General features: G+C 33.1%; 4 protein-coding genes across 5 annotated transcripts; 2 read left to right on the top strand and 2 right to left on the bottom strand.

The window, feature by feature from the left end:
* The first annotated feature begins 300 nt into the window (after positions 1-300).
* Positions 301-2766, top strand: LOC140051038 (uncharacterized). The gene is made up of 2 exons (XM_072096108.1): positions 301-758; positions 1949-2766. Exons 1-2 carry the CDS (start codon positions 533-535, stop codon positions 2236-2238), a joined length of 516 nt encoding a protein of 171 aa, XP_071952209.1. The 5' UTR covers positions 301-532; the 3' UTR covers positions 2239-2766.
* LOC140051037 (U2 small nuclear ribonucleoprotein A'-like) lies at positions 2718-8868 on the bottom strand. Its single transcript, XM_072096107.1, has 10 exons — positions 8685-8868; positions 8175-8215; positions 7703-7809; positions 7312-7390; positions 6955-7001; positions 6518-6620; positions 5988-6067; positions 5726-5798; positions 4372-4474; positions 2718-3696 (listed from the first exon to the last, which is right to left on the bottom strand). Exons 1-10 carry the CDS (start codon positions 8764-8766, stop codon positions 3656-3658), a joined length of 756 nt encoding a protein of 251 aa, XP_071952208.1. The 5' UTR covers positions 8767-8868; the 3' UTR covers positions 2718-3655.
* Positions 8869-9444: 576 nt separating this feature from the next.
* On the bottom strand, positions 9445-15810 carry LOC140051361 (very long chain fatty acid elongase 4-like). 2 transcript variants are annotated; one of them, XM_072096553.1, is made up of 8 exons: positions 15797-15810; positions 15174-15456; positions 13776-13839; positions 13120-13307; positions 12817-12897; positions 12236-12407; positions 11411-11538; positions 9445-11228 (listed from the first exon to the last, which is right to left on the bottom strand). In XM_072096553.1, exons 3-8 carry the CDS (start codon positions 13831-13833, stop codon positions 11058-11060), a joined length of 798 nt encoding a protein of 265 aa, XP_071952654.1. In that variant the 5' UTR covers positions 13834-13839; positions 15174-15456; positions 15797-15810; the 3' UTR covers positions 9445-11057. The 2 variants fall into 2 exon arrangements, with proteins under 2 accessions (XP_071952654.1, XP_071952655.1); XM_072096554.1 differs by lacking the exons at positions 15174-15456; positions 15797-15810 and having other exon boundaries at positions 13776-13903.
* On the top strand, positions 15377-21433 carry LOC140051360 (very long chain fatty acid elongase 7-like). The gene is made up of 7 exons (XM_072096552.1): positions 15377-15537; positions 16554-16741; positions 16871-16951; positions 17106-17162; positions 17416-17521; positions 18815-18951; positions 19760-21433. Exons 1-7 carry the CDS (start codon positions 15489-15491, stop codon positions 19967-19969), a joined length of 828 nt encoding a protein of 275 aa, XP_071952653.1. The 5' UTR covers positions 15377-15488; the 3' UTR covers positions 19970-21433.
* The last annotated feature ends 538 nt before the right edge of the window (positions 21434-21971 follow it).

Here is a 21971-nt window from a genome sequence, read left to right on the forward strand (position 1 = left end):
TGGTAGTACAGACATTTTTAGAAACAGTAGTACTGTTGTGTAAGATGTAGCTAGATGTTAAAAGACTCGTAGTGAGTACTGTACTAGTTGTAGCAGCGGTGTTGAAGAAATGATGTAGTGTAAGGACAGTGCTACAGAGGTGCTAGATGTATGCTTGTGTGCTTTATTTAGCGGTAATATAGATAGTTAGTGGTATCATAAGTATAAGTGTTTACTGTAAAGTAGTTATTCTTCAACGAATAATGCCTAAATCACCTAACAATAAAAATTACACCCACATGCTCTCAACTCATAGAACAAACCTTGTCACGGTTCGTAACCAGATACAATAACTGTAAGAATTAAACGAGGACGAGTACAATTAGTCAAAAAAGGTGCGTTGACGCTGTTTCAACACCTTATAATCGGCCACTGTTCAGGACAATACCCATTATTTGTGCCGACTTATCTGTCTATGTTGACTGCCCTAGAATAGGCATTCTATTTAGGAAATTCGATCTGTAGGCTCAAGTACGGAAGATACTTTAACAGAATGAGTAGCGGTACCAACGTTCGAACCGAGTCGCGGAGTTATCGAATCGAGACGCAACAAAGATTTACGTCAAACCAACGATCATCTAACGGAATTGATCATGGTACATCATCGGTAACAAGTACCGGATTTAATGGATCTTCTACAAATGTACCTAGTATTCGCGTTTCTAGCGACTCCAAGACACACCAGTTCAGACCAGTTTCGCCACTGTCTAGTAACTTTAGTAAGTTTAGGCCTACTTCGAATGCTTTTTGTTAGTTGATTTTAACGATGTTATTTACTTCATTTCTGGTATGCTATTGCTAATATTTTTTTTAAGAATTACACCATTTCTCATTAAGACTACGTATTTTCAATACTATATAGTTCGAAATAGCATTGGATGCGGTATAGCTGAAGTATCTGTGTGTCATATAAAGCCTGATTCGGTAAACCATAATAATAATCGGTTCAGCCTATTTTGCTATCTTTCTACTTTTTTTTTTCTAAAACTGTATCCTGTAAAATATAAAATTTAGTAAGGTTTGATAAGTGTTAGTCAAAAGGCGGTTAAAGCAGAGAAATTAAACAAATTGTGCATACTGTACGGTACTGTACAATTTGTATTTAACTGGTCGGTGTCTGTTGGAAAAGGATCTTTTTGTTTAAACAAACTGAAGTATGTGGGCTTGTCAAGCAAATTCCATAAAATACAATAGCTAATATAGCCGAGGAGATTAGGTTACAATTGTTAACCGTGGGATTAGTAAAACCATGGAGGTATAAAAAATATACCTCCATGGTAAAACGGAGATTTTATCTCCGAATAAAATTGCCGTGGTTGACTGCTAAAAGTGACAATAACTATCTGGTAGGTCTAGTATTAAATGCTGTATCAATAATTGAAATAAAACAGCCTATTCTCAAACTTGTATTTACTGTCTTTAACGAAAACAATTATGTATGTATGTTTGAAATAATATGTATACAAACTATATAAACTAAACAGCCATAAGTCGCGTGCTAAAACGCATAGTGATACCGGACCGACAGACAGACCGACCGACCGACATAGTGAACTATAGAGTCGCGTCCACGCGACTAAAAATAAGGAAATCAAATGGGGTAGGCCTATTACGATTCTTGGAGGTAGATCTAGGGTTTGGTGTAAATGGTTGTTGGCGTTTTTCACATTCAAGTGATTTCCAACCTAGCAGCTAGAGTGAAAGTTGGTTTTAAAATTCTTTTTGGAGGGAAATACACTAGAATTTGTATAATAATAATATCCTGGATTTATATAGCGCCTAATGTTGTGAAACCTCTAAGCGCTGAACATTATTACCCCAGTCATTTTTTGGATTAAACGCGTATGGATGGAAACATACTCCCATCATGATCATAATAGTACTTAATCTACTTCTTTTTTTCTTTTAGACTCAAGATCTCAAAATGATGACGATAGGAACACAGCCGTGATCAAAAGCTCTGACATGACCGAGGAAATGCAAGAGACGGCAGTCGAACTAGCATTAGACGCCTTCAAGCGATGCAAAGTGGAGAAAGACATTGCCGCCAACATCAAACAAGCATGCGATGAGAAACTTGGGCCTACATGGCATTGCATCGTGGGAAAGAGTTTTGGAAGCTACGTAACACACGAAACTGATTATTCTATCTATTTATACGTTGGACAAATGGCTATCTTGCTTTTTAAACAAGGATAGTTTTTGTTTTACCCATGAACTTAAAACTCGAGCGAATTATAATATTATATACGAACAGTAGGAATATAGACGTTTAAAGGTCGCCCTCTGAAAACTCTATATTTGTTGACAGCCGCAACATTTTTTTATTATTACTGTAATTTAATAAGTCTTAATTAAGTAATAACGTGGTACATTAACGTATACAGCCTGTGCTACTTTAAGTATCAAGAGGGATGTTGTTTTCATCCATTTTGTGGGTTATTTTATATACTGTATATAGTACATAACAGTAGATGAAACACATCCAACATTTTCAATCTAAACCCTCCAAAGTGACGGATCATGTGCACAGTGGTACCAATAATTAGACGTATGAAGTAATGAATCATGCACTGCATTGCCAAATATATTATCTTAGATGACCAGTGGAGCGTTAGGTTATGTGGAACAATTAATACAGCACTGTAAAATATAGGTGTTTGTCTACACAGAAAAAGTAAACTTATAAAACTTTAATAAACTAAATAAATACTACTACAGCATTGAATGACAAATGTTGTCACAACTCTCTTGTTTATCAGTTATTGGAAAATGTTGACCCTTTTATTATATAAAGAGCACAGATAATGAACGCAACCAATATACGTGCGTACTACCTAGCAATAGCGCATAAAGGCCAAACCGCGGCATAATTCTCACAAATGATCTTCTGATGGTCTTGGGTTAGATGATCGTCCCCATTTTTCATTCTTTTGACGGGAAATGTTACTTTTTAATATGGTGGTCCCAAATATTAATTTATTTTCCTTTCTCTTTAGTGGACAAAGATAACATTTACCGTAGCGTCTGCAGGAAGCCTCAATATTTTGGCATATATTGTTTAAACATTGATGCAAACTATTAATCTACCATTACAACACATGACAAAATAAAACAAACAATAAAATAAATTTTCCTTTCTTTTTTTAAAATAAACTAATCACATACACAATGTATTCGCTTCTACAACCTTTTAGTTTTAAAACTTAGTTTATTAGTATTTATACAAAAACAAAAGATTTTTTTTTACCAAGAAATACAATATCAATCATGTGTAGTATCTGTACTTTTCTGAGTATGTTATTAAGTTTGACACGAAAAGGTTGTGCCGCACACACCATTTTCAATGAAAATTTAAATTTTCAAGTTTTTAATCTTTTCTTCTAATTTTTGCTTACCATTATTGAAAACTTGTCGTCATTATTTTCTGTATATTTACGGCACTTTCATTATAATAATTTTACAATAAAAAAAAGCTAATAAATAAATAAATAAATGAGAAATGATATCAAGAAAGGCCAGGCAAGTCCAAGATTAAAAAATATATACAAAAGATATTTCTTCATTTTTTCTTGTAGAAGTTTATTTTATTTTCATGGTCCTTGTTGAATACAGATTACATTTCCATGTCCTCTTCAGTTTCTACTTCCGGTCGATCTGTAAAGAAAATAATTTGCATAAAATTTAACTGCTACAATTACTTCCAATCCACATACAACCAGATTGTAACACATTGTATGGGCACTGATTGGCCGCGGCTTTTTCTTTCTGTTCTGTAATTGGTTAATTGGTATTATGTCCCCAACTATTAAAAATGCACTCTGAAATTCTCAGCCCAAGAGAGTCCAGTCAGAGAGTGGTCTATACAGCAAATTACATTATTAGTGTATTGCACAGCTTATACTTGACATAAGAGGATATAAATGTCCTTGTATGGTTACCCCCAATCCCCCAACCCCTGTGGCAGTTCAAATGTAGTTTAAAACATTGCCATTTTGATACTCCATGTGTATGGATGCCTGCGTGGACGGTAGGTGGCACTGCATGGTTGCTAGCCAACCAAAAAATGCGTTCAACCTGCCTGAGTGACTCAGAGGTCACCAATGGTTTGGAATAGGCTTACTGAAGGAAAGCAAACTAAAATTTCAAAAGATAACTAAATATTTGTTTATATACTAGTTTAAATTTTTTTTAATCAAGCTAAGATACATAATTTGATAGAACTACAGATCTATATAGTTTATCAACATCGTAGCGTTGAACGCATTTTTTGGTTGGCTAGCGCCATCTATCGTTGTGACGTCACACCGCAGAACTCTATATTAAACTAACCTTGTCCATTAGACGTTGCTTCCTTGCCTGGTATGTGGCCTGACTGAAGTAGCTGCTTCAACCTTTCAACTTCATCTAGTGACTTAGCATTTGCTATGGCAACCTATAAACAACAAGATTAAATGCTGAATTTAAAAAAAGTGTCCTGAACTCTTTTATCCCTGAGTAGTATCAATTCTTTATCAGCTTCATAAAATTTCATAATTCAAATTATTGATATTAATCTGATTATGGCTATAATTTTTACATAATACTCATTTGTACACAAAATCTTATTATCCAAAATACATGATATGCTTTAGGATTAAAAACTTTGTGAAGTGAATCCAGGAGTCAAGTTTTTTTTATGTTGGAATGTCAAAAAAAAAATTACATTAGCTCACTGTAGCCGAAAATTTGTTTGAAGAAGTTCAGTTACTCCTGACTTTTTTGTTGTTTGTGTATGAAAAGTATTTATTAATGTTAAAAATAAGGGCTTTTTGTAAGCACCAAAAAAAAAGCAGTAGAGCATGACAAACACCTGCACATGCTCACAACCAATGATTGTCACCTACTCTACACTAGGCAGAATCATGGTCATTGCAAAATCTATCATAAAATTTATTGTTATGTGAGCATACTCAGGTTTTTGTTATGCTCCATTACTTCCACCATCATCAATGTTGCATGCAGTTGAATATTTGTTGTTATAGTTGCTTTTGACCGATTCTCGTTGTTTTACATTTTACCTGTCGATATAACACTAGTAACACCGCTTGTCTACTTACCTGATGTACGAATCACTTACCACTTCTACTGTCTCCTCATCAAAACGAACGCTTCATATTCACTGCCACGTTTCAACTTACAATCATAATTCAAAGACATATTATATTCCCTACCACTAATCCATGCAACCAACCTTTTCTTTCATATTATTTTTAACAGAATTAGCATATTTTACAAAGCAGGTGTACATTTAAAACTTCCTACTCTGAGTGGAAGGAAAAGCAGAATAGGCATTGCTTTTTTTTTGTGCTATAAGATTTTTACCTAGTGTTAAAAGATTTACATGGAAACATTGTATTTTTCTTATGTCAATAGTAAACAATGCATTTAGTGGACATGTCGGCATATTTATAGTACTAATTTCAATAATTTATATCTTTTTATTCATCTACCTAAACAACTACTTTATTAAAGGTTTTCTATCACAGATCATAATTTTAAGTTTAATAATTAAACATCTGTGTGTTATTAAATTGTCAAAATTTTACATTCAAAGTTCACATAGTTAATGTACTAATAATACAATATTAATATATATTAGCATTTTACTACAGATATTATATAAAACAATAGCAATGGTTACTACCTTGATGGCACTGATGTCAGCCGCTGATGGTCCCGAGCTCTTTTCAGTCGGTAGACCTGCACCAGGTACAAAACTGCAAGAAAAGTGACAATTATAAGTCTCAAGCCTAAAAACAATACTGGGCAAATATAATAAAAAGTACTTAAAAAAAAACTATTTAGACAAGAGAGGCATAGAAAGGCAAGGTACAGTAAAGTAGTAACACTTTAAAAGTGATATTTTAAGAAAACCACAAAAAGTATTTAATTAATATTAAACTTACGTCTTTGACCGTTTCCCCAAATCTTTGGCGAGTGTTTGACCCTTCTTTCCTTTGAACATCAGCGATGCTGCTTCTCTTTCCTATAAAAAATATGGTTTGTGGTCTTCAGTAATTCACATGGTAAAAATATTAAAATGATCAAATATATATTTTAGAACTACACCAGGGTCCCAGACCTACAGCATAATATGAAGTAGATGCATCCAAGATGCATCATCTTGTCATTGGCTGTAAAGAACATCACATAAGATGTACCAAAACATTGGGATGACCCCCTACCCTAAAAGATAGAGTTCTTCACATGAGTCAGATGTGTACACTACCACCACCATATGGTCAAAAAGTGCCTAGAATCTGTACCAATATGATGGATATGGCTATAACTAGTATCCCAAATAAACTATTAACTTAAGCCAGGACAGTTTATGATTCTTTATTTAGTACATTATTTAAATAAAAACTAAAATGTTAATGATTGTAATAATGTACACAATTACAAATGATGTGTGTATAACTTAATCATGCCTTACCTTCTGTTTGATTTTCCTAAAATCTAATAGTTTCACTTGAGGTAGTTTATGAACCACATAGAGCCTGTAGTGCCTCTTACTTGTAACTGGATTCCGTAATAAACTAACAAAACAAAAACATATTAGTAAAGTGAAAATTAAGAATACTGTAACATTACTAAATTTCAAGTAAATTTTTGTAATTTGATGATATATTTCATGATAATTTGTAAATAAATTTCAAGGGTTTGTACATTGCTAACACATTTGTGTTTATAGTAACTTTGAGTTTATAGGGTGTTGATAGGCAATTACTGCATAGACGATGAGCATGCTAGACACAATTAAAGATTACATTGTCAATTTGCATCTCCATCCTTATGTTGCCTATCTCGACCCCTAGCTTAGAACTATTAAATCGTGCTTGGTTAGGCATGAAAGATGTTTGAATTACATACCTAAGGCTTGACAAAGTCTTCACTGAGGCTAGTGGATCTAAATCACCCTGTAAAAAAGAAAGCTTTATTTGTAGTATTTAAAAAAACAACAGAAATTGTTTATCTTAAAATAGCAATTGCAGTAAGCCATTACATATCGTGTTAGTAGTAGATTCAATTACTACCAGTCAAATTCAAGAATTTGTTGTAGATGCAGAAAGGTATCACATGATTGGTTTAAAGTATCCTCTTTGGTACAACACCACACAATTGGAAAGATTGTATACCATATGATCATTTTTGCTTACAGACTTACATTATTTAATGAAATAGGGAGATGTGACTATAGCTTGCAAATCATTAAAACATTAAACTTACCAACTCCTGCATGTTGTTGTTGGTAAGTATTAAGCTTTCTAATCGTGGAAGGGACTCTTCTAGATTCTCTCCAATGCGACTGTTAACAAATTAAGCACAGTATTCTTGTTATTATGACTCTAGTACTGTATATTTGGATTGGAAATTAACATTAAACTATATTAGAATGCTTGTGTGTTCTTTTTTCTTCTCTTTACATAAAAAAACACTCATTAAAATACATGAAAAACATTTGTCATAGTTCTACCACCTTTAAAGTAAAGGTGGTTAGTTTCTCATGAATATTACTTTTTTCATAGTGCTCTCTTTTCTCTGTTTGAAACATGTAGGTTAATTATTCTATTATTAGTTTGACTTGACTATTAAAAACAAAAACAACCAAATCACCTACCATACTCTGTTGTTGTTTAGCATTATGTGATTAAGTCTCTTCAGCAATGGAAAACCATCAACCTTACGAATATCATTATCTGATAAATCTATTGTATCAAACTGGTCCTGGGGAGAAAAAAATGTATATAATATAAGGCTACATTTACACTTGTTTTCCTTATTTAATCAAACGTCAGAAAAAATGTATATTGTAACTTAATAGTGTGTGCAATGTAAGCTTGTTTCCCACTAGGATGCAATGCAAGGACATAAGCATCAGAGAAAACGAATAGACCAATCAAAAGCAATGAATTATTCGAACTGTCAACTGTGATGGTCAAATTCACTTGTGTTGTTTAGGTAAATTCAATTTACAATATTCAAATTTACATTGTCAACTGTAACAATAACATTTTATTGTGTTTCTATTATTATTGAAATCTGGTTTTGCTAATCATTATTATTTAGACTACTGTAAAACATTAAATTACCAAAGTCGCTCCAAGATTTTCAATTACCGGGATCTTGTAACCTGAAATACAAAAGTAAAAAAATAATTGGTATAATTATATAAATAGGCCCTAGGCTCTAGCTAGGCCCAATAATAATGTGTATCAACTCCAGTTTTATTTAGCCTAGTAAGGGCCTAGTCTAGAGGCCTAGTACTACGGTAGCTAGGACTAGGCCTAGGACCGGTACGTAAGTAGGCCTACTAGGCTAGGCCTAGTCAATTTTCTTTAGAAGTTTTACAAAGATTTTAAAATAATATTATTAGCTTCTAAAAATTAAATAAATACAGTACAGGGAATGCCCATTACCATACATTATCTAGATAGTAGTTCTGCCTACTAACCTACTGTAGATCAGGTAGTAGAGCAGTAGTCTAGACCGGCCAGGATCGGGGGGTAGTATGCCGGTAAATCCAGTATGGTGAGCCTATTGGCGCTCCAGCCTAGGCCTAGTTAGCTAGCTACCACATCTAAAAACCTAACATTACTTACCCCGCAAATCAAGTTCACGATCCCGTACTGGATTAATATATTGAGCACATTGCTCTATGAGTTCTGGAGTAAGTTTCACCATACTCAGTTGCTTTCAAAATCCCTAAATTGTATTCTTAAAATGGACAACTTTACTTTAATTCCGGTGAGTCGTCGTACAAACGTTCAGGACGCGACCGCCATTTATAACACATGTTTTTTTTTTACAATTGCGCCCTCTATAAAACATTGTCTCGTTAAATTTTATATCAAAGTCTCGCCTATTATCAAAATGATATTCATAAACTATTTGCGTTATATTTATACACAATACATGATCTTACACCGGGCATATGAATGTTTAAAAAATTCTTTATAAATTAATTTAACAAATATTTTTTTAAATATGGATATTCTATTCTATCTCTATCTGCTTTGGAATGTGGATTAGAATCGAATAGCAAATGAGACAATCATAATATAAAACCATTAATTTTTTTAATTAAAAAAAATTGATATTATACATTGAAATTGACGATTTATTACATAAAACCAGGGAAGAGTTAAATTAACTCTTCCTTGATAAAAGAGGTACTGTAATGATAAAAACAGGTTAGCGAATAATATAATTCAATAGAATAATAAAATTATCAAATCAAATGAAAAATACTACTGTAACTCATAGGCCCTAGGTTGTCGCAAATTCCCCCTATCAAACTTTTACAGAACGTCTTTTGAAAATGAAGTAAATTGAAAGCTTAATCGTAGTTTATTCATCCACACTTGATCATCATCAATATTGGTTTGTCATCGTCGCGAATATATCCAGTCTAAAATGTCCTCACCTAGAAAATAGACGAACTCGGTTAAAGCAAATGTTATTTTTAACTTTTATTTCAAAAACAGTATTAATCATGTAGTTGTAGTACTGTACAGACGGTGTTGTGTTTAAAATGCCATGTGTACAAACAATAATTTACTATACAAATATTTATACCATTTCAAATTTAACAGGCCTATCATTCATTAAAAAGCATTTTTATTAATTAAAAACAGTATAAAAATAATTATTGACAAAAGTTTAATATTAATATATATTTAAAATAATAAATGCAGCTTGCGTGAACCAATAACAATTACCTTTAATTTGACACTTTCTACATTTTACAAATTCTACAAACATTTTAAATATCAAACCTTACCTAACATGATGTTGGTCCATTTCATGCCTATCTTATCTGGATAAACCAACATTGGCCTAATTTCCTTTCACAAGAGCACATCAATTAAAAAACACCCACATCACTTAATGGTACAATCCATATTTCCTAAAGCATACGACCATATTAACATACCACCACCATCATCATTTCTGATTAGTGTGTTCAATCATAGTCAATTTACTTCTATTGACTATGGTTCAATGAATGTTATGTATTTGAATTGTAAGGCTGTTCTCAAAGATAGTTCGGCTAATTTTTGTTGATGATCCAGGTAAAGTTGGCATGAAATAAACAATTAAAAAGAGTATATGATGGTAATAAAAAGAATATATATCAACCCTGAGACTATTACAATTAGGTTACAAATTAAATAACAATTAAGGTATATCCTTATTTTATCTTTTTACTCTTTTCTACTTTTAACCTCTTTCAAGTTATAGCATTGTATAAGATATAATATTATAATAAATTAATAATACGTCTATTTATATTTAATTGTAAACTATATTATTCTAAATTTCCCAAGCAATATGTTTGTATATTTGTGTGTAAATTTAATAATATACTTAAATAATAGTATAATTACAGCAACCATTTTTAAATGGAATTTTATATTTTTTTAACTTTTTTTATATCAGAATGTAAATTTTGCGCAATTCAGATTTTTCTGCAATGTCACTTGTTTTTATAAACCAGAATTGAATTGAAGAGTGAAGATAGTCACACAAAAGTCAAGACAAGGATATCCCATATAAAGCTCTGTCTACACTATCAAACTTTATGTGATACAAAAATGTGATGTGCCCCATATATGGACATGACGATGACATATAACTATCACATTTGGGCATATCACTACCCTATTTTTGGGAACATCACACTTTTTTTCAAGTTTCAAGTTTGATGTTAAGATATTCAAAACACTAATGTTATTAAACAGAGGTTAAAATATTAAGGAAAAGGAAAGGGTAGACACCTCAGATCATTGCATTGCATAAGAAACTTTGGTATATTTTTATTTTGAAATCATGTTTTAAGATTGAAACTATCTTAGTACTGTACAACTTAAATCCAAATTTTGCCTAGAGGGATGAAGTTGCAAATTTGTATGGTTCTGTGTTGTCTAACAGCAAGTCTGTCGTAACAACACAATTTATATTTGTTAGCGTAATCATTCTTTATATTTTTTGCCTTTCTGTTTGTATGACTTAATGTAGAAATTGGAAAAGAGTACCACCATGGAAAAACAATATAAAAACACAGCAATGTTAAAACCAGTTGGAAATCCACACTCTACTGTCATGTTGTAACCAGTATGAAATAAAAATCCAAAGAATTGAACCTAAAAGAAAGATTTAAATATTACGTTTTATTTTATCGTTATAACAGCTATAAATTCATCATTTTTCTCAATAGACCATATTTAGAACTAGGCTTATATAGCTGTATTAAGTACTCAGTCCTCTTATAGGAAGACAAGACAGGACAGTGACATCCTTTGATTATGATTGTACATGTACTTACCAATTGTAACTGTGTCATGTACCTCTTCCACCACAAGTACTTTTGCATATGTGGTCCAATTGCTGACAGCGCATAGTAAGAGTACATAACAACATGTACAAAACTGTTCAACATCCCTATGAAGAAGGCTGCAAATGAAAAACATATCATTATGTTAATGCGTTAAGAATTCCTGAAATCTTAAGGTTAAGGTTCCAGTTTTGGGAAAATGGTTAAATACAGTATGCTGTAATTTTCATTTTTAATGTTAACAGTGTAGAAAATCATATGTAAAGTTTATGGGTATGTTCAGATCTATGGATATTATGCTTTCGTATCGCAAGCAATGTCATATTATAATTAGCGTCGTAACAAAAAAATTTTCAGATTTGCCTAACTAACGCTTTCAATTCAAACTGAAGTGTCACCAATTTGGGCGAACATCTGGTATGCAGGAGTAAATTTGATTGGTTAGAGGTCAAAATCGTTGATGCATGACTTTTGTATCGTAAGCGGCGTTCACTAATCTTTTACCTTGAGCTGTTGTAACGAACGAGGTGGCTTCCACTAATCTTTCCCTGGTTCAGACCTATGGAGTTGTACGCCGCGTACAGTAAGAAAGCATAACTCCGTAGGTCTGATCAGGCCCTTAGTGACTCCTTTTATTTGGCATTCAAGCTGCCTCATTCCTTACTTATAGAAAAAGGTGATAGATCTTTACCAAACAAGAATTGTGACAAGACTATTTTAAGAGGGTTAGTTTGGAAATATGAGTTTGTAAATGATTTGACAATTCTCATATGTGAAAAAATCAGGACTGATAATATCTGTTGAACTTCCCCCTACCTTGACCTCCAGCGACATATTTAACACCAAGCCACCAATTGACAACCATTGAGCTGTGGTGATAGACATGTAGAAATGTTACCTGGTTATCCTTTTTACGTAAAATAAAAAAGACAGTGTCTAACAATTCAATGACTTTAGAGAAGAAAAACCACCAGCAAACTCGTGTCATCTACAAGAGAAAAAAAAGATGAATTAACTAGGAACTTCTTCATCACTGAAATAGGAATTTAACACCCAGGAGAATGAGAATGTACAATAATACAGAGTTCTAAAGTACTATGGAAACCCACGGCAAAATGTAATAATTATGGGCAAATCACCGACATCATGAATAGGAGCGGTTCCTGGGTTTTCCCCATAAGAGTTAAAATATAGCATGGTGGTTTCACTTGTTCCTGACGCTCTAAGCAACTACGATACACTGTCAAATCAGAAAATCATTCTACACATGCTCAGAAGCAGGATGATGGTTTGACGTGATGCGTAAAAAAGTACAATTTTCTATATTTTATAGAATCAACAATTTGACTCAATCTAAATTTAGCAAGTTGAGAACTTTGACAGCAGCAGGAACTTACCCTCATAGCAAGAGGCGAAGTAGAATAGTCTACAGTCTGGCAACGGTAACTATAGTTTCCCAATAAGGAGGTGATTAGAAACTGAAAACGGGAAAATAAAAAACCATGTAAAATAAAAGGCTACTCGATCACAATGACCTTTTGGTCTTTTTCTTTTCTATACAGTAGTAGATAGTTTAGGGTCAATGGTAAAAAAAGTCACTTTCGATTTTTAAGCAACAAAATGTTTTTAATTGTTTAATTGTTGTTTTTATTATTGATTATTTTATTTGTTCATATTCTGGAATTCAGATCATCACTTACCTCTTTAAACATATAAATTGATAAAATCACAAGCATAAAATTGTACACTAATAAAGTAGATTTCAGATTATATGGTTCTCTGTTCTTCATGAACTTTGGTCCAAGCCATACAAATAAGAGGTACGTTATAATAAAGGCCATGGCTGGCCATGGTGTAGCCATCAAAAGCCAATCCTCTACCCGGTCATCTATAAAACAAAACAACACAGTGATTATTATTGGCTCTTAGTAATTATTTAGTACTGTATGTTTGAAAAGAAGAAATGTTTATGATTGGAGCAACAATAAAGATGCCGATTCGGTGTTGGGCTGGCAATAGCAATAATTTAACAGAACATGATGAGTGAACTGAAACAAGCAATCTTTTACGTTCAACTCTGTGTCACGGTGGTCTGATTAACTACTGTCTCCTTCATCTACTTCCCTGAAATGAAAATCATTATTTCAGTCACACAACGTATTTACACTACAGTTAGAATTCCTCCTCTGGAACACCTCTATTCAGGTAGCATTAAGTAGACACTTTCACATGACACATAAGACATTTTGCTGGATCCTAAATGTGTCCAGGAGTTCTACTGTATATTATTCCATATTGTGTCAAGATTGATTTGTACAAGACGGTATTTTAATTGCAATTTAGTATACATACATACCTGCTACATCTTCTATCCAGTCATAGAATTCTGTTATCCTTCTCACTGCCACTGCCATTATGTTCTTAGAATTAAAATAAAGTGTTCAAAATACTTTAATAGGGCATAAAAAAATCTGTAATATAGAGTACTGTATTGTACTGTACTGTTCTCAGAATAGCTACTGTAGTGAACTATTGGTTATTGGAAAAAAAAGTGGTGTGTGTAGACATTAATCTATTGCATAAAAGAGGATAACAACTTTGTATCCACTACAATGGATCTTAAAATGCCTGAGCATTGGCTTAAAGTGGATTTACACTAGAGCTTTTGTCAAATACTACAATACAAGTAGTTGGATTTCCATGCATGATGCACTCAAATGATGAAACTAATTGTATCAACAATGATAATAGTATAATATATATAAAAATAAACAAATATGACATTCAGCATTTTGTTGTTGTTTCAAAGTGTATGCTAATATTATTTTGGAAATATGAGTGTTAATGTACAATTAAAAACACAAATGATTACAACATTTCTATGGTTAGCATATGAACGGAGATAAGAATTATTAAAAGGTTTCAATATTAATAATTATTTGAATAAATGATACTGTATAAAGTTTGAGGTTCTTATGTGGCGATCTAAAGATCCAAGGCATTGACCTGTCAGGTCTAGAATTATACAGTATGTACTCGACATACCCATGAGTAACTTTTATGATGAGGATCACTACCAACTAAGTCTGAATATATGGACCAGGACCATTTAAGTTCGCTGAACAAAAGGCCTGTCACTCAGCATCAGGTCCGTCATGCAGCGTGCCGGTTGGTTTTTTAATTGGGTTACACCTGGTCAAATGATAATTGGACCTTGTTTTTTTTAGCTGCTGTGGTGTGTGGTCCATTGTTGTGGTTCCTTGATTGGGGTTTGCTGTAGTTCTTTGGTGTTCATGGGCGTGGTGGCTAGCTGTGGTTCATTGGATATTGGGATATTTATTTCGATTTGTCGGACCCACTCCCCAACGCTAGTTCCGTTTCGCACCTGTCATTTATTTCGACTCAAAATTTGTTTAGTAACTTTATCGTGATTACTACACCTTAATAGGATTAGGCCTCAAAAATACTTTTACGAAGGAGATCACAAAAATCAGGTGTGAAACGGAACTAGCGCCCACTCCCCTGCCACCAGAGCTGAATGCAACAGTTGTATAGACCCAGCTGAGGGTCTATCCTAGGCTAGCTATGTCAAACCAAACTCAGTCCACTATCTAAAAAAATGCCTACCTCTACAACAACTCAACAACAAAAAGGGAGAAGGCCTGACTCAGACTGCCTGGCTGAGTGAGGGGGAGACCTTCAGTGATATTTAATCGATTTCTAAGAAAAGGAAATGTACTAAAATGTTCAATACCTTCTAAAAGTATTCTTACTGAACATTTACTGGAATAAAAATTAAAGAAATGTAAAAATTAAGGAATACCAGGATGCCGATAGATCAAGAGACACATCCACATATAAAAACCGTCGCAAAAGGTCACGTCCAGGTCTCTTCTGTTCCTCTGTGCGTTCATGCATGACAAGTTGACCTTTAGAAAAAAAGTTTCCACTACCACCACGTTTTCTCCCTCTCTGTGACGACGGCCAAAACCACCACCACCACCACCACAAAAACCAAACCCGCGCCGCCGCACACTCTGTGGAATAAGCGGAGAAAGTAGGCCCAATCATGACTTCTCTTTTACAGTGGTGGGATAACGTAATTACTGAATATGCAGGTGAATTTGAGTAATTTTTTATTAGGCCTAGGCCTAGGCCTACTAGTAACTAGGCCTAGGCTAGGCCTACTACTACTAGTACTAGGCTAGCCTAGGCCTAGTTCTCGACTCCCGGCCTCCTGCTACTACTAAGTACTAGCCTATACAATATGCGAAGTGGTAGTAGTACTCTATCTAGAGCCTAGACTCTGACTAGGCCTAGCCTATATGCTATTAGGCCTAGGCCTACTACTAATATTCAAACTAAGCAGGTCCAAACCGTGTGAAAGGTGCTGCTATACTTTGAATACTGATCTCAAAACCACACCCCTTTTGCCATTTGGTGGGTAGGCATGACAACAAACAAATTCAAACTCAAAGTAAAATTTTTGAAACATAAATTTTGTATTTGTATATAATATTAATAATAGGCTAGGCCTAGTTTTCCTACACAGAATGTTTTGGCCTTTTTTTCATTGACATTTTACTAATTTCCTTTTAATATTAATGTAACTATTTTTTGAGTTTCAGTGAAGGTTTCTTAAACAAATTTTACAAAAAATATTATATGCACATGCATATAAAAGAAGATGTATCAACTTCTTTTTGAGTTTGTCGCCCCACAACACCCAACAGCCAAATATGTAGTACAGATAAATACGGTTTTATTTAATTTTCAAGGATTACCAATAGTAAATAAATAAATAATAAACTGTCCTATCAATAGATACCTGTAGGTGGTAATCCACTTTTTTTGTGAACCAGTTCTTTGTGGTATCTCCCTTCCCGCCTCTTGGTTCTTAAAAGTTCGCTTGGGCAAACTGTGTACACTGGACCTACGTTTTATAGTTCTTATCCAAAAAGACTTGTTTCACAACCAGAACTAGAAAGGAGCAAGTCAGCCTCAAACCAATGCCGATATTGTTGGCTTTTTATGTATGGTAAATGGGGCCCCTGTATTAAACGCTCGGTCATTTGTCTCAATGTATTAAAGTTTGTTAAATAGTAATCTGCATGCTGATAATTTTTTACTACAGATCCTAGGGTTAGTGACTGGTCTTTAATGAGTAGTCCAATACCAGGCACTATTATGGTGATCATCTACTTGTTTGTTGTTTGGATTGGGCCAATTCAGATGGCCAGCAGAAAACCTTACCTTTTAAAGAATGTTCTGTTGGTGTATAACATGGCAATGGTTGGCTTGTCTGGCTATCTTCTATATAAGGTTAGTTCATAATGTGCGTGCTCTTCATTTCTTATTTATTTAAAACTTTTCACTCACGTTTTGTGGAAAAATCCCAGCACAAATTGTATTAATTATATTATTGTTTAATGGATGATTTTAAAATTTCAGTTTTTAATGTCTGGTTGGTTGACGGGATACACTTTAGGATGCCAACCTGTAGATTACTCCAATACTCCAAAAGCTTTAAGGGTAAGTAAGTTATACTAAATGCATAATTTCAGAAACTTTAAGCCTACACAAGATTGATTAAATAAATTATTATTATATAAAGTATTTATTTTTGTACTCACATTATATTATAATTGTTGGTTTTTATTTTTCTAAATTAAATTATATCTTTCAGATGGCAAGGTGTTGCTGGTTGTTTTATGTTTCCAAATATATAGAAATGCTTGATACAGTGAGTGTGTGCTAATTTTAGTCCATTTTTATATTTTTAAAATATCTTTCTGTATCTCCACATACAGTATAATGTAAATCATGTTGTATAATGTAATATAAATAACACATAATAGTTAAATGGCAAAGAGAGGTCAGATTAAAATATTCATTCCTTTAAGTTATTCCATAGCAAAGTTTCAGAGACAAGTGATTTTATTACAAGTTTGTAAATTTTATCCATTGATTCCTTTTATTTTTAAACGTTGTTTCAGATATTCTTTATCCTAAGAAAGAAGAATAACCAGGTGTCATTTCTGCATGTATTCCATCACGCTATCATGCCATTTAGCTGGTGGTTTGGTGTTAAATTTGTTGCAGGTTGGTTTAAAACTAGGAATATCGATTACTTAAATAATTGATTTCTTTATTTCTATTCTTTTCGCACTTTTAGTACTCAGTGGCACATAAAAAATTGTTTGTTTGTTATATAACTTTTGGCAGTTTTTTCCATAACTTATCAGTAAATGACACTTAAATGTGACGTGAACATTCTTGCCTTATTCACCTATTCAAAATGGTCCATGGTTATAACAATTTAAATCCAAATGATTACTTTTTATTTAATAAGGAACATAGAACACGAGGCCATAACCTCAGTAATATCGGACTAGCATGTGATAGGCATGGGTTCGAGGTTATCTGTACCATACTAATTGCATCCTTAGGCAAGATGCTTTACTCTCATTGCCTAATCTGGTAGGCGCTGCACTGCTGGCTGCCGTGGGTCCGTGGAGGGCCTAATCCGAATTTCCTCACTGAGGACAAATATTAATACAAAATACAAATACAAAATTCTTAAGCAACATACTAGGACAATGCACAGTTTTTTTCATATTTCATTGTCGAAAAATGGAACAATTTACTGCCTGTTGCAGTAAATTCAATTAATGAGTTTAAAACACAACTAGAAAGAGAGCCCAACAAACAATAAGAAGAGTTGATGGTCAAAAAAGTGAAAGTATAAGAAGACTCTAACAACAATGAAATTGGTACACAAATGATTACCATTGTTCCAAACAATTGTTCCAATAACAAGGCTAGTAAACGATTCTAGTAGATTACAAACTTGACCATTTTTTTTATTTACACATCCGCCACAGTATTTTACAAGCAGTGAAGGTTTTACTTTCACCTCCAACTAATTTGAAATTAAGTTCATATTGCTGTGAATGCAAATGATTATCTTTTACCTAAATGTACAAACAATTTGATCAAGAACTCTATTAAATACCAAGGAGCTAAATTACGGAATTCAATCCATGTAGATATTAAAAATGCATCTACAACTTCTAAATTTAAATTAGTATACAAGAACTATTTTTATTTATTATTATTTTTTTTTTATTTGTTTTTTTTTTCGTATTTAATGTTATATCTTGGGGTGGGTCAAACTTAAAGTCTTTCTGACTTATATGACCCTTCCCCCCACATGATTACTTCATTGTATTTGTTTATCCTGTATGTATGTTATATTATATTGTGGAAATGAAATTAAATTGAAATTGAACTCCGGTAGTTACCATACAGTTCCTTTGCCAGATGCAAAAGTTGACTCTTTGATCCAGTGATTATTCTTTTTGAGTTAACAATACTTTCTTTGTATCTTTTTAGGTGGATTTGGTACTTTCCATGCAACAATGAACTCTTTTATACATTTTATGATGTACATATACTACGGATTTGCAGCATTGGGTCCAGCTTTTCAACGCTTTCTATGGTGGAAACGTTACATGACCACAATGCAGCTGGTAAACAATTTCTCTATTCATTTTATAGACTGAATCTTTCATATAATCAATTCTTTCAATATATTTAATTTAAACAGATTAGTTATCCTACAATTTAAAGAATATATAATATAGGTAACTCTTTCCAATATTTGTTACCTGTGGACTGGGCTAAAACATTATCCTTGGTTTTCTGAAAAATTAGGTAGTTTCAGTAGAGTTGATAATATAGTACTGTATGATGTCATTGCGTATCCAAATAGCGTACTGCCTTCTTGTTGTGTTATGCACACAGGAGCAACAGCATTCCGTCTAAAGCATGACGGCATGAAGCCGATTTTCCACTAGGCGAAACGTTTCGAATAGAAAAAAAATCGCCTACTCTCTTTCCACTACATGAGCGAATAGCTGCTGCATTATGTTCCTCGCGTGGCTGCTGAGCTTTTCGATTCGCATGAGGGCTCATGAAAACGTCATAGCTCATTTCCTGAGCTCTGATTGGATGCGCAATATTTCACTTTGCAAAAAGTAGAAACAATTTTAACTAGTAAATTTCGCTGCACCGAAAAATCAAAGGACTAGAATTCGTCAAAAAAGGGAGTATGACAGACAGAAACTTGAATGCGCATAGCATGACACTTTCGATTCGTGCGAAAAAATTCGCCTAGTGGAAAATCGACTTTATCCATGCCATTTTTATCATAAGCTTAATTCTTTTATATCACTTTTAATTTAATTAAGGTGATTCAAAATGAACGACTGGTTTCTGTACAGGACATTATTATTTATGAACATCTTCATTAACACTAAACTTACCTTTTAATTTCAGATTCAGTTTATTTTATCGATGGTGCATAGTTCACAGCTTTTCTTTATCGACTGCAAGTATCCAAAGGTGTTTGCATGGGTCATCGGCCTCTACGGATTTATATTCTTCATCCTTTTCATGGATTTTTATATCAAGGCTTATTCCAAATCAAATAAGAGCAAACATCACAGTCAAAATGGAAATTCTCATTTTAAACATAAAGAAAATTAATATATTCTAAAAGTGTGGATTAATTGTTCTGTAATACTGCTTATGTTTTAATATGCATGTACAGTACAAACATACTGTATGATGTTACAGGTATGAGGTCAAAATGAGTACGTCATAGCTATATCTCTGTGATATGTCACAACTATGATGTCTCACAACTATGATAGTGTCACAACTATGTTATGTCACAACTATGTTATGTCACAATTACAATATGACTGATACCATGTGATTGACACCAATATACAATATTCCATTCCTGGTTTTGTAGTTTTAATGTTTTATAGTTTTTAGTACAAATGTAGTTATTTATGAGGTTATGAAATATCTTTGTGGTATAGAATATGAATACCAAAGTCCTTAATTTATTCATTTGTATTTGTCGTATGTTTGTCAATTTGGAAATAATTATTGTTTCAATGTTTGATTAAATGTTTATAATTGTCATTTTAGAATAATACATTCTTATGCTCACTGTATGCATCTTGTTTGCCAATATCCTACACTTTTTTCTTGGATTGCATTTTGTCTTTTCATAATTTTTTTTTAAATTGTTACAGGTAATATTTTAATAATTTAAAATATGTATTGTTTGTTTACAACTATACAATATTTAAATATAATGTATTGGTTTAAACAAGTATGTTTACATCTTAAATTATAAAAAATATATTGATATATATAATGAATCATGGTGCAAAAAATAGTAACAATTTTGTATTGTTTAAATTCATTTTTGTACTGTATATTGAAATATTAAATTATGACATTGTTATTAAAGTAACATATACAGTAGATAAGAAAGGAATAAGTGGAGTGGTGGTTATGATGCTTGGCTACCATTTCAAGGGTCCTGGGTTCAAGTCCCGTCACATGTCAGGATTTTTTCTAAGGATAAAATTACAACTCCACTCCCAAAGACTTTGTTTATGTAGAGCATCTTGTGTATATGTTTGTCTTGTGAACCTCTGAGGGTCCCTAATGATCAGCAATTGCTGTATGGATCACCCTCATTAAATATGGTCAACAACAATGACTGAATACTAAACTTTGTTATAAACTGTATGCATCTGTTATGATTCTGAATGAAATGACTGGCAGAATGCAGTGTTTTTACAATTAATTTACATTAAAATTTTGTAATTATTCCTGTAATAACTGTTGGTAAATTACTGTATACACAAAAAATCTGAATGATGTGTTTTTTATGTAGGCCAAGACCCACTTGAGCACTCTATTCAGGGGACATTTCCACATGAAACAAATTAGGGTTCTTATTATGTACCCCCCCTCCCCCCACCCTTAATAGTATAAGCAAATCGCATATGGCGTAGTTTTCAGAAATATCACCTGCAATGTTAAGTAATTTTTACTTTATTTATTATGTTTATTTCACCGATTCTTACATGTTTTCATGTATGAAATGCGCGCTTGCAATAAATGAAAAACGCAGCTTTAATATGAATAAACAATATAATTATTTTAACCTGTATTTAGTTATTTATTTTTATTGATATAAATTTTCAGCTCAGAACGGTTATATAGCCATACAATTGACAGAAGGGAAGGGGGCTAGGGTATGGACTTAAAAACAGGTTTTTTGCACAAAACCCAACATATATTTGAGAAGAGTAGAGGCCTTCTTTAATCCCTTTCTGTCGATGTTACAACAGTTCTGGGAGCCTGCTGTTCCCCTTAGTATCATCAAGGCAATCTAACACAACTCGCCTTGCCAAGATAGGAACTCATAACAGTCTGTTGATCTTGTCTGGCTGCGACAAATTCAAACAGTATGGTGTCTGTTAAGGTGCGTGGAACTGATCGTGTCGCAGCCACAGATCAACCATTTGATCTTTGGAGCTCAGTATCTTGTTGTTAGATTGACTTGGTATCACCATAAAGTCATGGTAGCCAACTTTTGAACGCAGTCAGCACAATCTAAATTTATTGGTAGGTGTACATGAGCTAGCAATGATATTGAGCAATATACTGTAAATGATCA

The sequence above is a fragment of the Antedon mediterranea genome, chromosome 6 (genome assembly GCF_964355755.1).
Source record: "Antedon mediterranea chromosome 6, ecAntMedi1.1, whole genome shotgun sequence".
Taxonomy (NCBI): domain Eukaryota; kingdom Metazoa; phylum Echinodermata; class Crinoidea; order Comatulida; family Antedonidae; genus Antedon; species Antedon mediterranea.

Coding starts and splice junctions, on each gene's coding strand:
- LOC140051038 (XM_072096108.1), top strand. CDS start 533: ATGAGTAGCGGTACCAACGTTCGAACCGAGTCGCGGAGTTATCGAATC. Junction 759..1,948: donor GCCACTGTCTAGTAACTTTA/GTAAGTTTAGGC, acceptor TTTTTCTTTTAG/ACTCAAGATCTCAAAATGAT.
- LOC140051037 (XM_072096107.1), bottom strand. CDS start 8,766: ATGGTGAAACTTACTCCAGAACTCATAGAGCAATGTGCTCAATATATT. Junction 7,810..8,174: donor AAAATCTTGGAGCGACTTTG/GTAATTTAATGT, acceptor TTTTCTCCCCAG/GACCAGTTTGATACAATAGA. Junction 7,391..7,702: donor CTAAACAACAACAGAGTATG/GTAGGTGATTTG, acceptor ATTTGTTAACAG/TCGCATTGGAGAGAATCTAG.
- LOC140051361 (XM_072096553.1), bottom strand. CDS start 13,833: ATGGCAGTGGCAGTGAGAAGGATAACAGAATTCTATGACTGGATAGAA. Junction 12,408..12,816: donor CTTCGCCTCTTGCTATGAGG/GTAAGTTCCTGC, acceptor TTTCTCTTGTAG/ATGACACGAGTTTGCTGGTG. Junction 11,229..11,410: donor ACATGACACAGTTACAATTG/GTAAGTACATGT, acceptor TCTTTCTTTTAG/GTTCAATTCTTTGGATTTTT.
- LOC140051360 (XM_072096552.1), top strand. CDS start 15,489: ATGACTTCTCTTTTACAGTGGTGGGATAACGTAATTACTGAATATGCA. Junction 16,742..16,870: donor CTGGCTATCTTCTATATAAG/GTTAGTTCATAA, acceptor TTAAAATTTCAG/TTTTTAATGTCTGGTTGGTT. Junction 17,522..18,814: donor TGGTGTTAAATTTGTTGCAG/GTTGGTTTAAAA, acceptor GTATCTTTTTAG/GTGGATTTGGTACTTTCCAT.